The sequence below is a fragment of the Micromesistius poutassou genome, assembly GCF_964030765.1.
Source record: "Micromesistius poutassou genome assembly, contig: SUPER_1_unloc_1, whole genome shotgun sequence".
Lineage (NCBI taxonomy): Eukaryota > Metazoa > Chordata > Actinopteri > Gadiformes > Gadidae > Micromesistius > Micromesistius poutassou.
In genome coordinates, this window is record NW_028180643.1 from 1,046,305 (window position 1) to 1,062,723 (window position 16,419).

The 16,419-nt window shown below is 43.1% G+C and overlaps 2 protein-coding genes across 2 annotated transcripts in view; one reads left to right on the top strand and one right to left on the bottom strand.

Moving 5' to 3' along the window:
• The window catches only part of LOC311338053 (uncharacterized protein), a 156,948-nt gene that overhangs the window by 40,180 nt on the left and 100,349 nt on the right, over positions 1-16,419 (top strand). The gene's annotated exons all lie outside the window — the stretch shown is intronic.
• Positions 4,104-11,515, bottom strand: LOC311338031 (uncharacterized protein; the record flags this gene model as incomplete). The annotated part of the gene is made up of 6 exons (XM_084488950.1): positions 4,104-4,174; positions 5,164-5,259; positions 5,358-5,588; positions 10,383-10,525; positions 10,777-11,068; positions 11,482-11,515. 6 exons carry the CDS (start codon positions 11,513-11,515, stop codon positions 4,104-4,106), a joined length of 867 nt encoding a protein of 288 aa, XP_084345076.1.

Consider the following 16,419-nt stretch of genomic DNA (forward strand, 5'->3'; position numbering starts at 1 on the left):
GGGGCCCGGGCCCCTCACTGTGGGGGTGGGTGTAGGTGAGCGGGTCCCCACAGTGAGGGGCCCGGTGTCATTCATCTATCCCCCACAGTGAGGGGCCCGGGCCGCTACCCACACCCCCACAGTGAGGGGCCACTACCCAGACCCCCACAGTGAGGGGCCCGGGCCCTTACCCAGACCCCGCCCCACTCACCTACACCCACCCCCACAGTGAGGGGCCCGGGCCACTACCGAGACCCCGCCCCGCTCACCTACCCAGACCCCCACAGTGAGGGGCCCCTACCCAGACCCCCACAGTGAGGGGCCCGGGCCACTACCCAGACCCCCACAGTGAGGGGCCTGGGCCACTACCCAGACCCCCACAGTGAGGGGCCACTACCCAGACCCCCACAGTGAGGGGCCTGGGCCACTACCCAGACCCCGCCCCGCTCACCTACACCCACCCCCACAGTGAGGGGCCCGGGCCGCTACGTGTTTAGCTCCCAGACCCCACCCCGCGGGCTGAGCCCTGGCAGCCATGGCGACCAGCCAGGCATCTGGCACAGACAACACATTACAACAAGGACAACAGAGTGTGTACATGTGTGTGCATCTGCTCCTGCGTTTATGGTCCTGACTCAGTGGTTACATGGTTTTCTTTCAGCCAGTATTCCACCTTTCTATTAAATGTTTTCAGTTGAGTTTGTGTTTTTATATCCGTTGGTAAATCATTCCAAAAATGGGTCCCTATCACTGTAAAACATGATTGGCCGAAAGTTGTTTCGGCCAGTCATAGTTTATAATTATATAATAATTATAAATGATTACCTTACATATACTATACTGTTCACTGTCTTTTTCTCCTTAATATTCTTCTCAACCTTTAAAATCAACATTTGCAGTCATAAAGAAATGTTAAAAGGCTGATTCAGGCTTTATGCCTACATTAATCATTTAAGCGTCTTGAGATTATCAAACCAAATGATTTGACATAACATTGGTTTTGTCGCATATTAGAACCGTCTGCTGGTTAGATGATGTCAGTGCAATTGGATGACCTGAAAAACAGAGTTGTTTTAAAACACCTTGAAGGTCCTTTCATGTCGCTCTCATACTGAACTAGTATACTCTCCTGAAGTGATAGTCTCAAATATAGAGTAGGCCTACACTACATAACACAATACTGGGATTGGCTCCTCAAAATTCCAAACAATATCACATGAATCCTTTAAGTCCCTGGTCATCCAAATCCAAACAGGCAAATGTGTTGAATTAATTCAAAGTTGACTTTGAAATTAGTAGTCTTTTTGAAGATTGCAAGATAATCCCTTCAGAATAGGCTCAAAGCTTAGTTTTTCATCCACAATTTGATTGAAAAATACTGTAATGATAGCTTATAGATTATAATATTGCTTATTATAGACTATTGTCTGTTAATGGTATAAAGTCCATAGATAGACCCCTTGATTAGCGGAGCCGCATCACAGCCCATTAGATAAACTAAAGACTAATCACCCACTGTCTATAAATGAATATTCATGAGCAAGCTAGAACCTTTAAATTATATTCATATATATTAAAAATCCTATTTTTAAAAGGGGGACTGTCCCTGGAAAATGGCCGTCTGGTCTTCAGTTGGCCGGTTGTATTGGCCTCCTACTCGAGCTGACCATGATAACTCCAACTTGACAGGCGCTAGGACCCTGAGGACCACGGCTTCCCCAGGGTCCTAGCGCCTGTCAAGTTGTCTGCCTGCCCATTGGCTCCCCAACTTCCCTCATCACTACCTGAACCGGGCACTCCACCACCTCTCATCTCCATGACACTCTGGCTCTATGATGCGAGGTAGTGGTGGCTCGTTCGCGAACGAATCAGTTCGAACGAATGACTCTTTAAAACGAACGAACCGACCTGATTCGCCGCTCTCGTTCGTCTCGTTCGTTCGCCGAGACTCGACTCCCAGCTCCACCCACTAGTCGCTGAGTCTGAGTCGCCGTTCGTTCACTGACTGTGTTTAGCGGTGAAGACTCGAGGACTGAGAAGTCACAAGAGTCAGCCGGGCAGTTAATTAAAGTTAGTTAATGTTGTGTTGATTGATGACCATATGCATCATTGCACGATCGTGATTCGTTTGAGAACGAGAACGAGGGAGGAGCTGAGTCTGACCGACTCAGTGACTGAGAATCATGATTCACCGCTACCGGAAATGCGAACGAACGAACGAACGAATGAACGACTCTTCTTGGCGAACTGACCTACGCGAACTGATTAATTCAAACGAATCATGAAATCCACCACTAATGCGAGGCTATCCTCTGAACCCTGAGGTCAAGAGACTAAATAAGGCGCTTGCGGGTCAAAACAACCTAAAAAAGAGCCTTTCATTTAGACGGTGACGGCGTTTTTGGGGCTTAAAAACGCAAAAATCTGAAACCACCCTCCAGAGTGGAAAACTTGAATACGCTCCGCCGTAGCGTTTCCGTCTACACTGCCAAGACGCAAAACTCTGCTCAGATCTGCTCACGTCGTGTACGTATTTACGTCACATACATGCGCCAGTACAGGGAAATAAACAAACATGTTGGATTATTTCCATGCGTCGGACCTTCAAGCTGCTCTGGCAGCTCTAATAAACTTACAGGAGTCTTTCCATGAAATGTACAGGATATGTACAGATAGTATTACTGAACAGAGGGATCTGTAATGCGCTCAGACATGGCGGTGTTGTGTGATAGTGTATCACAGCACCACCTAGCCGCCTGGCATGCATACCCAATCAAATTCCACACACTTCTGCGTCACCGTATGCACGCAGATTTCCTCCCGAAAACGTGTGTCTAAACGCGGAATAAAAAGTGAAGATGCGACGCCACTTTTGCGTCTTCTGTTCTGTTCTATTCATCACGTAAACGTGGCCTAAGTCTTATGACTGACATGGTCCCACTACCCAAACACATATCCAGATCCCATAGTTCCCATAGTGTGACTTCATTCCAAACATCACTTTAACTGTTGTTGTAATGACACGTAGACACAAGGTGTTAATGTTGAGAGCCAGTTTATTGTAGACAATGAGACATGAAGACAGTGCTCCATGTTGCCATGTAGGAGATCTCCCTGAGTGTGTGTGGTGATGGCTGGCTGAACCTGTGCACATTGATTACTCAATGTGCAACAGGTGTGCAGCCTCACCCAGCCCCAGAGTCCAATCAGTGTGCAGTGTGACTCTGGCCAGGTGAGGCTGCTTCAACCAGCCATCAACCACACCCACTCAACACACCCCCAACACAATCTTCAGGCTTGAAGTAATGTATACTTCACCCCCACTAACAACCACTAACCCACTCTATAAAAGAAAATACACAAGCTGGACTCTGACCAGGGTTACCGTACCCAACAAAAACAAGGGATTGTTTACTTTACCATGCCTAAAATAAATAATAAAAAAAAAACATCTAACCGTCCCCACACCAGCCCAGTGTGACCTCTAAGCAACCTCCCCCCTCCATCCTGGAGACCTGCCTGGGCTGCTGCCTTGACAGGCCATGTGTTGCAGGGCTGTCTGGATGGGCTAACTACAGCGGGGCAAATTATGTCATTTATTTATACAGTCAAATTAGTCTTTGGGTCAGTGATAATAGGATCACACTAGGAAACAAACATTAGCTATGTTACATTTATATGCAAAAGAAAAAAAAAAGATCTGGAAAAAGAGTTAACATTATTAAAACACACACATCCCTGAATACAACCTAATCAATCAGAGTTTAAGATAAAACCCTACCATTTGGATACAATTTCTGAGTCAGCTAAGTCAGACAGAGAGCTAAAGGCCAACAGATACTTTATCTAGTCTTTTGATACCATCTTTAACTTACAATCTCCACATTTCAAAAGAAAGGACTGATGCATGATTAACCTACATCTGCTCATAAATAAGTTGATTGATTAGATAGTAAAGTAAATGTATCCTCTATGCTGCTCTAGCAAAAAATGTGGGTTTTCACAACACCCATAATGACGGATGAGGAACTAGTTAGCTTCCACAATCTGGGCTACAGCATTCAGAAATTTCACTACTTAGGACGTCGTTGGAATCAGCAGCTATGCTTCCTAGTGAGGCCAAGTTAGGTGCAGCGAATTTGATTCTCTCTTGTGGAAGTATAGAAGTGCAACTTCTTCACTCCTTCTGTCTGACCTGCAGAAATATAAATATATATACGAGAAGGTTAATGAAAGTGGAGTAAAATACCTACAGCTGGTTACACTCATTCACACTCCTAGGTTAAGCGTAGTACTTATGAGGACTTTTATTTTCCCAAACAGGAAGCTTGATCCTCTCACTATTTCCAGCTGTTTGTAAATGTTTAAAAGTTATGGATGCCCATTCCCGCCAGTAAAAAAAAAGTCTGAATTCTGAGATAAAAAGTCTAAATTCTGAGATAAAAAAATCGAAATGATGAGATAAAAAGTCATAATAATGAGCTAAAAAGTCATAATTATGAGATAGAAAGTGTGTCAACATCATCGCTGGCATCCTGAACCATGCAAAAGACAAGCAATCCTGAATAAGGTAAGAGTTACAGCTATGGTTACTTTTGTTAATGTCTTTCAATAAGTACACCATTACAACTAAACAAATTAGACCTGTTTGTGTAGCCAAAGCTACACGAACAGAGATCTAATTTGTTTAGTTAATTTAAGCATGGTTGGGGATGCCAGTGATGATGGTGACAATGAAGGGACCTTTGAAAACTGCACTACTGGAGCGCATGCACACTTAACTTTCTATCTCATAATTCTGACTTTTTATCTCAGAATTTTGACTTTTTATCTCATTATGACTTTTATCTCAGAATTTTGATATAACATAAGTAACATAATTTTTTTTGTTACTGGCAGGAATGGGCTTCCATAAAAAGTAGACTGAAAAAGCTTTAGAAGGTTATGTATATTTGGCTTTATAAGGACCTAATGGCTCTATCTACCTACAGCAGATTTACCTCATTCACACTCCTAGACTGAGTGTAGTATTTTACTTTTATTTTCCCAAACAGGAAGATCAAACTACCTTCTCTATTGTTTCAAGCTGTTTGTAAATGTTAAAAAGTTTCCTGAAAAATGAAAAAAAAAAGAATAATTGGCTTGATAAGGACCTGGTAATGGCTCTATAGGCTGGACACTGACCTGTCGAACAGATGAAGTTATTATGTTCTTCACAAGAGCGTTGCCTCCATGTGGAAGGTTCCACACTGGACACGCCTCCACAGGGGCTGGAATAATGTGGCCAAATATTTCAATTTATTTATTTTCATGGTATTTCATAAGACAAAGTGATGGACAACCTGATGATCATAAGGACTAGATTGCCTGCTAGACACTAAAGCCTGGCCAGTACCTGCGTAGGCCCACCCAAAGGTGGCTGGTTAGTGGGAAGGGGGCGTGAGCCACCAGCTCATCAATCATCTCCTGGTCTTCTGGGTCCCTGAGGCTCAGCAGGTCCCAGTGAGAGTCTCTGCAGTAGAGCAGGGCGTCTGACCAGCACAGCCGCGTCCCCACCAGAGTGATGTTCCTCCCCATCTCCTGAATGCTCATGGAGGGTGCAGCAGGCTCTGGGGAAACAATTGACAGTGTAGAGCTGAGGAAGTTCTACTCGCAGCCAGTGGCGCGGGAAGTAGGTGTGTGGCAGGTGCTGCAGCACCCCCTGGTGGAGTTTAAATTTTTTTTTTTTTATAGCTCATAATTATCTCTTCGGTTCCAGGACATTTTGTATTTCACGTTTGGGGAATGGGACGAAGAGAGTGATAATAATCTTAACTATCCTCAATGTTCATTCAGATGTGTTGACACGATAGCAATCAGCCTAAAGCCTCGTTCACACCAAAAGCGACAGGGCGGTGTGACTTGCAAAGTCAGACATGTTCCAGGTGACAGGCGCCTGGAACGCGTCTATTCGTTGACTTTGTATGGAGTTGTGCCACCACATCGCTTTTGGTGTGAATGCGCCATTAAGCCGACAGACCTTACGTGGACCCCGACCCCCTGCCAACAACCAGCACCACCGGACGGAAACTACTTCCCGCACGCCTGCTCGCAGCACTGCAAGTCTTCCTCTAAGTATCTGAGCAACACATCTAATCCCTACCGACTATTTACTATTAAAAGGACCACAATGGAAACAAGCCTGTGGGCTTTATTGTGTTTTTTTATCCTTTTGAACTTTTTTTAATTGTTGTTCAATAAAGTTTTCATTCATTCATTCAAAGGTTGTATCAGCGATGTTGGGTGACGTCATTTCTGTTGGTATAGAGTGCCGAAGTCCCGCCCCTTCCGGTGGTCCCCATGGGACCTATGAGATTGTAAAATATGAATGGGTTTCAATGGAGAGAAAGTAATTATTTTCTGGTCCCAGTCTTTATATGCCCCGGATAACACATATGTTGTTTGTGGATTTAAATGATAATTTTTTATGTCAAGAGTTTGACCGTTTGACCAATTGTTCAGTTAAAGGCTGTAGAGAATACACAATGAGAAAGACTACATGTATGTGACGTCACGCTCCCTGCGACTGGCGTGGACAAGACCGGCTATCTCCCCATCGGCATAACTGAAACTCTCCACATGCCCCGAATTATATTTTTGGATGCTGTTATCCTCCCCTTGGAAAAAAAGTGAAGTGAAGTGGAGCAGAGAGATCTCTATGTCTGTACCAGAGTTCCAAGTGCAGGTGGTGACGCATATCATTCGTGTCGAGAGCAGCAAAGAGCTGTAGTGCACAAAGCGGCCTCACACAAAACCAAAAAACATTATCAAACTTCATTGTGATAAATTTTAGCTTTCTTTGCATGAAATATTATTATTTAAATCCACAAACAACATATGTGTAATCCGGGGCATATAAAGACTGGGACCAGAAAATAATTACTTTCTCTCCATTGAAACCCATTCATATTTTACAATCTCATAGGTCCCATGGGGACCACTAGAAGGGGCGGGACTTTGGCACTCTATTTGAAGTGAGATCCCAAACAAACAGAGCCAGCTCGCCCCTCCCTTCTGTGTTTCGTGCATCCAGTAAAATGAACGCAGCGCGAAACCCCACAATACCCAACCCTTGTCTGTGATTGGTTGGAATACTATTTATTTTGGTTTTGAGTGGCAGGCTTGGAATTTCGTCATTTTAGGGGCAAGGCCATTTGGCCTTCCCGTTCACATTTTTTTTAAGGGCACAAAGGCCACATGACAGGGCTGTTAAATTATGCTGGTTTTACCTTTTAGATTAATACCTTAAACATTCTCATTCACCAAGAAACATTAATTATGTATTAAAACATTTGTTTTAATTTCAAAACATTGAAAAACATCATTGTAAAACATTGCATAGAGAGAGAGAGAGAGAGAGAGAGAGACTGACTGTCAGTAACGGTAACGGCGTTGTAACAACGGAAAAAGTAATTAGTTAGATTACCCCGTTACTGAAAAAATAACGGCGTTACCTAACACCGTTATTTTAAACGGCGTTATTACAAACACTGCTGAGGAGGTTGGTCATGTGATGTTGATACTTCACCTGCGCAGCTCGCGAAGTTGCGCAAGTTCTATTTTGGAACAATCACAGCAGAGCAATTGCTCTGATCCACAGACATGGGACTAGCCTACTGCGCGCACTAGGATGGCCGTAATTCCATAAAAGCCCACCACGCGTCACTAGCGTTGTTTACACTAGAAGTTTGACAGGGGCACAAAGGCCACCTTGGCCATAAATTTAACATTTTTTCACAGGGCATTGTTATGATATTTTAGTCCAGGAAAGGCCGCCGAGACAGGATCGCTTTTAACTCACTTTATTTGGTTAAGGTTATTGATCTATTGTCTATCGTCTATGAAACAAAAGGAGAGGGATCGTATATAACACGCGTGGAGCGTCTCTAAGCTTTACATCTAATCGATACGCCGCCCAAGAGATTCTGCTCCTAAAATGGCGGAGTCCGAGTTAAATAGGCAGGTAGAGGTGGGCGTGTTCTGTGGCTTTAAAAGCCCGCTCCCTTCATCTATGACGCAAGTCTTACAGCTTATGCTATGTTTACTCAGTATTGTGGCTATGGGAGAATATTATGGCTGAAATATGTTACAGCATCAAGGCCAAAGTGCAGGGCAACGAAGGCCGTGGCCGTCGTGAAATTCCCACCCTGGTGGTTGGTAGTACCATTTGTTTTGGTGTACGACAGTGGCAGCTACTGGTCTTTCAAAGAGGGGAAGCTCATTTTCGGCCTACATCATATAAATTGTCAATTTATGTATATGTAAATTATGCTCTCTGTTCCTTTTCAAGTCATACCAACTAGCTGTCTTTTCCAGTGACTTGACCAGTGTCCTCTCAATGGCCAGCAGAGCTAGGCTAGCTAGGCCTTTCTACACCTGCAGATGTAGCTCCAATTGTTGCCAATAATGACAACAGTTTGTAAAGCTGAGGCATTGCACTGTCCAACTCCATGTCTTTAAAGAACACCAATAAATCACCCTGTCACCCTGCAAGTCCTGATTTGAATACAGGACTTGAAGTTCAGACCTCAGGCTCCCTGAATCAAAGTGATGGCCAACTACCAAAACAATATTAAACTTGAACAAGGAAATGTGGAAATCATGTTAAACTGAAGCAAGTAATTGTGTGAATAAGCGTATGAAATGTACAATGAAAATTGTTTAGCAATTTTGCCAAGCAAATATCAAGAAAGAAGGTTGCAGTTCATCTTTCGACTCGCTTGCAAAATCTGCAATGGGACTGAGGAATGAGGAATGAACAGAGCTCCGGTGACTTTTTATATTTCAAAATCGTTGTCAATCAAACGGCAACTGCAAAAACACAATTCCAAAAAAGAGTGAAGTTTTATTCACTTCCACAATAAAGACAGAAGAATAAATAAACAAAATAAAATTCCTTAGTTACAAAATATAAATGAATTGTTCAAAAAGACAAACTGTTTGCAATTTGCTAGCCTAGCCATAATTTAGCATAACAGAATGGGCAAGTACTGGCCTCGTGTCAAGCCAGTCTTACCTTGCCTCTTTTTCCCCAAACACACAATGCAACCCCCTTAAATAAGGCACCTGATTTGTCTCAGGTGGACCAATCAAGGCCCGTTAGGCCATACCATGTACCAGGGGGGAAACATTTCAAATACAAGTACAATAATAATAAAACTAACAATTACAATAGGTTCCTCGCACTTTGTGCTTGGCACCTAACTAAAGCAATACACCAGTACTTTTCCTGGAATTGAGAAGGGTTTCACTTTCTCACACTCAGTCTTTCGCAGACCCTCCAATCATCACGCAGCGTCCAGGCCAGCCCACTCCTTCATTCACCCCCAGAGACGCTGAGCGTCCGTGGGAGGGACATAATCGCAGCATTATCCAATGACCATCGACGCACTAAAAAAAGTTGTTCTATGCAGCCCCATTGAAGTGGATGGACGCTGAGCTTCAACAGGCAAATGCACTGTGACGCTACAGGAGTGTATGAGAAGGAAATCGAATCAGTCGACCTGCGATAAGCAGCTGATTCTGAACAAACTCATCTTCGAGATGGATGTGTTCCAACGCATTTTTAGTAAATGAAATGTTAACACCACAGTATATATTTGACCATTTATTTTTTTTAATTTTAGGAGAAGCTGAACTTCCCTTGTTGTAACATATTTCAGCCATAATATTCTCCCATAGCCACTGTACCAACATATAACATAAGCTGTAACACTTGCGCATAGCCACAAGGGGGCAGCAGCTAATCATACATAGATGAAGAGGGCGGGCTTTTAAAGCCACAGAACACGCCCACCTCTACCTGCCTATTTAACTCGGACTCCGCCATCTTAGAATCAGAATCTCTAGGCGGCGTATCCTAGATGCCAAGCTTAGAGACGCTCCGCGCATGTTATATACCATTCCTCTTCTTTTGTTTCATAGACGATAGACAATAGACCAAAACCTTAACCAAATAAAGTGAGTTAAAAGCGATCCTGTCTCAGCGGCCTTTCCTGGACTAAAAATATCATAACACAGTCTTATAGAAATCGCCACTGGTGTACGATCTCGGAGCACAGGCTCCCTACAGAGATGCGTTTTTTTGACGGCCTGCTTATGGGGCGGGCAGCTAGCGGATCGTGAGGAAAGATCAGATGTATGTGATCATTTATGTTTTGGCCTAGAATCACTCATACAACCTTTAAGACACGTATCCTTGATTACAACAACCCCCTAAGCCTGGCAGTGTTAATGCCCTGCTCTACCATTTGAGCTATAAGGACCAGCAGCATTTGACCATTGACAAATGATGGCTGACCAACAGTGGTACTGGTACACCCATCAACCTTTGATGATCATGTCATGATGGACTGGGTTCCTACCTCCGTACACTTTGACCTCACACAACGTCAAAGCATCTGTTACATCATCAGAGGACTTGTAGAAGTTGATAAACCTTCCTTCCATTCCCCAACACATGACAGTCTGAGTCAAGCAGCCTGGGTCATCGTTGATGATGGCACACCTGAGGAAAAGAGACAAAGAGAATAGACAGTAGTTTCCAGGTGTTCTTGAGCAGGGCACTTGTTGTGTTATTATTTATTACTTATTTTCAGGGAGCAAAATATTGAAGGCTATTTACTAACTTAAAATTAACTTAAAAATCCAAATACATTTTAAAGCAGATCAAGGTCATTATTGATCAAACCCAGAACGTTTTGGCTGGGAGTATAACAGTATTGAGTGATAGTAGGGTAGGTGACACCAGTGATTCACCTTGGATTGTCGTTGCCGTTGTTCACCAGTGAATTCCCAATGAATATTTCCACACCGTTGAGCCTCTCCCTAACGGTATTCCTATTAGTGACCTGGATCTCTGACACCCGGTACACACCAGGCAGCTCCAGCCTCCACCATGGTTTGGTGTCCGATCGCTGGGTATGGGTGCAGCTGTGGTGCTCCCACTGAGGGCTGCTGTTCCCATCGATGGCACGTTTGGCCACCCCGCCATAGTGGGTTGAAGACTGAATGGCCGTACCGCTCAACGCCACGTTAAAGCGGGATGCAGCTTAATGGAGAGTAAAATCACAGAGTAGTTTGTCACATTGCATTATAGTGTTGAAAACAAATTGAAATAATTGCCTGTGGATAACTTTTCATCGTCCCCTAAATGGGGCACATAGAAATACCTGAACATCCAGGTGACGTCCACAGGAGGACCACAACACCTGGTGATGAGAAAATACTCTACTTAATTAGAATCTACTTAATGAGCCAATTCCATATTTATCAGCTAATAGTAATGAGCATATATCTGTGCATCTATTGTATCAATTAAGTATTCAAACTATCTGTGGTAGGAATCTTACACACACCTACGATCACATAAACAAAGGAGGTCTGCTGTCAAAGGTTGCATTTGTATTAATTCAATATTAAGAACTGGATAACAATTTATTCTGTGCTGTGTGGAATACCTACCAATGACGCTGCAGATGAGACGACTGGCCCCCATGGTTCTGGAGATACAACATGCCCAGTCAATAGAAAATACTAGCTACTAGGTATACATTCCTTCATATTAACATTCTATTAGAAAACAAATAGATCATTTGAGATGGAGCTATAAGTAATTGAGATATTACATTAATCTTAGTTGGCTAAACGTAAGAAGTCTACCATTACAGAGCAATACAAAAAAATCCTTCAATAGTTTTGTCTCTCTGACTTGAAGATGGTACTCACCGGCAGTCGGTAGGTCCTTCTGCTGTGAATGAAGCGTCTGCATCAAGGACCAGCACCTGATAAACTTGGATTTGCATTAAGTAATCCAAAGGCTCATGTCTGCAAATACTACTGCTCAAGCCCTGACTGTGAGCGTGACTATGGGGTTCTCTGAAGGAAAGGAAACGTGAGACATACGTTGAATTTAACAAAAACATTGCTCTTTTTATTGCAACCAACTTGTCTTGGTTTGTGGAACAGGTAAAAACCGGTAAGTAAGGCTGGATGAGTGTTATAATTGAATGGAGAAATGTTACATATCATATCTTTAACCATGTCTAACTAACTAATGCCTACACTATCTAACCAGCTAAAATAAGCAATTCATCCAACGTAATTTAGAAAGCCAAAGTGTGAGCAGTTCACTTTAATGTGAGCTACTCTGAAAGGTGTCTGAAAGGCAAAAACAAGACAGGCAAATGCCAATTTACAGATATCTCTGTGTATCTCTTTGATGGCACCACTTATATGGAGTAACTTCTGGTCTGATGGCCAGGATATTAACACCTACAATGACACCATCGCATCCTACATTCAATTCTGTGAGAGTGTTTGTATTCCTACAAGAGCTATTCCTGTCTTTAATAACACCAAGCCCTGGTTTAATAATGAAGTGAGAGTGCTATGTAGGAAGAAACAGGCTGCTTTTAAGAGTGGTGATATGGTACAATACAAATTACTGAAATATGAACTTCAGCGTGCTGTGTTGAAAGCCAAGTCTTCCTATAAAGCTAAGCTTGAAAATAAATTACAAACAACATCAAAGGTGTCTGGCGTGGGCTGCAAGACATTACTGACTATAATACCAAGCACCATGCTTCAGTCAGCGACCCCTCTCTTCCTGGGAGGCTTAATGACTTCTACTGTCATTTTGATAGTGGAAATCACCTGCCCCCCCCTGCTACAGAGAGCAGGGTGACCCTCCACCCACTATCTCTGAGCATGAGGTTAGAATACTGCTCCGCCAGCAGAACATCAGGAAGGCGGCGGGGCCTGATGGCGTAATGTCCGCCACCTTAAGACACTGTGCTGATCAATTAACATCTGTCCTCACTTTTATCTTCAACTGGTCTCTCCAACTTGGTATTGTGCCTGCTTGTTTTAAAACTGCTGTGATCATTCCTGTTCCTAAGAAAACTAGAATCACATGTCTTAATGACTATAGGCCTGTGGCCTTAACTTCTGTCATTATGAAAGTGTTTGAGCGTCTGGTATGTAAACACCTGTCCAGTATTTCACTTGACCCCCACCAATTTGCTTATAGAGCAAATAGGTGTGTTGATGATGCAGTTTCACTCTGTTTGCACTCTATTCTTCAACATCTGGAGTTAAGATCTACATATGCCCGTGTCCTCTTTGTGGACTTTAGCTCAGCGTTTAACACCATCGTTCCTGTGAAGCTGATTGACACTCTACAGGAACTTGATGTTAGTACATCACTCTGTAAATGGATTTTCAATTTTCTATACAATAGGAAGCAGGTGGTTAAAATGGGTGACCATGTCTCACAGCCAAAGTTTTTGAACACTGGCGCCCCTCAGGGCTGCCTCCTTTCCCCACTTCTGTACTCTTTATATACACAATTCTGTCAATCACACACTAGTTCAGTCTTGTTGTTTAAGTTTGCAGACGATACCTCTGTTGTTGGTTTTATTACTAACGGAGATGAGTCTGACTACCGCAGAGAAGTGGAGGGGCTGGTGAAATGGTGTGAAAGCTTTAATTTGATACTCAACATCTCAAAAACCAAAGATGGATTTTAGAAGGTCCCCCAGTCCCCTCTCTGCGCTCTCCATTAATGGGGTGGAGGTGGAGAGGGTCACTTCCTTCCAGTTCCTTGGGACCACAATCCATGAATCCCTATCATGGGAGCTCAACACTAATATTAGGATCAGCAAAGCCCACCAGCGACTCCACTTTCTGCGGCAGCTCAAAAAGTCAGCCGAGTTGCCATGACCCACTTTTATAGGTCAACTATTGAAAGCGTGCTCACTTTTTCCATGCTTGTCTGGTTCGGTCACACAACCGCTCAGGACAAAACAAGGCTGGAAAGAGTAGTACGCAGAGCATCAAAAATCATAGGCTGCAGTCTCCCTTCACTTTCTTCACTCTTCTCCACCAGAATAATTAGGAAGGCAAAAAACATCATAGCAGATCACTCTCACCCTGCTCACGACCTCTTTAATCTCCTTCCATCTGGAAGAAGATATAGGAGAGACAGCACCTACCCTCTGGCTATCAGAAATCTGAACTTGCACTAAAGATATGTTAACAGCACTTTAACAACTGTATGCACTGTGCACTTTCTCTGTCTGTTTTACTGTCTGTCGGGTATGGTCTGCAGTACTACTGTCTGCTGGGATTGTTTATTGTTTGTTGTACATTGTCTGTTCTGTACTTATGATGTCTGTCCTTCATGTTTGGCTGTCTGAGAGTTGTACCAAGACAAATTCCTATCAACTTGTTGACATGGCAATAAATATATTGAATCTTGAATCTTGAATCTTAAAACACATTGTCTAGGGTCGTGGTTTGACGCTACTGGCTTTATTATCATGGGGTTATGCTCGGCGCATGCACCATCCACCTCCAGATGTCACACACGGTGGACACAGCACAACAAGTCTCAACTGAACTAAGCATTTACTCATCTCTGAGTTCTAAAAGTTCTAAACCGCTGATTTTGTGTACAGTTGTATTTAGTTTCAAATTTTATCTTTAACTTGAGAAAAATTACAGAGGTCCCGACCTTGGTGACCTCATAGCTGGCTACGTGCATGCTCGCACTGGCTCTAGGTAGGAAGAACAAACCAAGATAAAATGTAAAAAAACTTTTATTGCCAAGGCACCATTCACAGGGAAATTGGAAGGGCGTTGAATATTTGCAAACATTATTTGTATAAGCCACGTCAATGTGTTGCACGAAGCATCATGGTAAAGCTGTGTGTGTGTGTTGTAACTGCACCGGTCCAATGGAATAATGGCCACGCTTCATACTGATGTCTTTACTAGGTCGTACATCGCTTGACACCGTGAAAACTACAAAAAAGGACGATAAACAATACTTAAATCTCAAGCTTAACACAGAAATGAACTTAATATTACAACTGTGAATAAACCCATTACCGTGTGCGCCTCTTGGACCGTGAACAGTATTATTTACGTCCCTTACGTATAACCCGCGATTCCTGTCAAAGGTCAGGTCCCGTGACCAACTACGTCACTACGTCATTTTTAAACATTTACCTTCATGAATTACAAAGGAAATATATATATATATATATATATAGCATCTAATTTATAATAATTTTCATAGGGAACTTAGAACAGTTGCATAACCAAAACAACAAGTCTCTGGGACAGTTACATGTGTGTTATATTGTTGTGTGATGAAGGGAAAATGGACACACAAGTGTCTCCACTCTATTGTCTTGTCTTACCTTTAAATTGAGTTTCACATGGACAGAGCGAACCCCCTTGTTATGTCTGACGCCGCACGGTTTTATGTTTCAATGTTAAAATGTTATATATTGTAGCGACCGTGGCCGTGGTCGCCATGTGCAGCAAGGGATCCTGGGGGAGGTTGGGACTACCACTAGTTGGACCTTTGGTGCCCTCCTAGGTCCTTAGCAGCAGTGGCAATATGGGGGACCTATTTATCTCTTACCTTTCCTCCCTTCTCCATCTCTCCAGAAGCACTTATTGCACAAGATCATCTGAGCTTATCAAACTTACCATCCCACGCTCCAGGACTACCTTTGGCCGAAACTCCTTTCATTTTGCAGCAGCTTTTGACTGGAACACCATTCAAGACACCCTCAAACTTACAGCCCTTACATCACAGTCTGCCTTCAAGCAGAAACTTAACAATGTTTTAGTATACCCCTGCTCCTGTTGATTCCCCAGTTTCTCACTTGCATACACCCTTCACACACAATATAACATTGACACATCTTAATTTATTTTCTCCACCCAGACACACTCATCTGCTCGCACACGCACACACACAAACATGCATGCACACACACATCCCTTCATTTTGTTTGTTGTTATTTGTTATTTGTTATTTGTTATTTGTTATTTGTACCTGTACTCCTGTTGGGGCCTCTTGGACCAGATCAACATTGAAAATAAGAAACTGTTCTTAATTGTTTATATCTGGAAAAATAAAGGTTACACATCTCCACCTCGGTGACGGTGGAGTTACAGAACGTTTAACACCATCCCAGATGTTCATGGTGATGGGTTAGGTGGAGTGTGTTTGTGTGTGTTCAATAAAGGCAACTCTGGCAGTCGAGCGGAGTAAGGGGGGCGCGAGTTGTAACCCGCTGAATCTGGGCTCCCGTCTCTTCATTCCCCTGCTGCTCGCCACAATATTATACATGGAAGGGAAGCATTTTAAAAATGATACAACATGTCTATTGATTTTGAGATTCATGTATTTCTCTGTATTTCTGAGCTGGGAGCGGTCTAAAATCTGAACAGTGTCTTAAAGAGACAGGCAAAAGACAGGGAAAATCAGTCTGTCTAGTTACTTGACCAGATAAAATGAGACGGAGAGGTAATAAAGTCTGTCAGCACGAGGGCCTTGGATTTATTGAGTAAAGTAGCAAAGATGATACAGATTCATAAAGA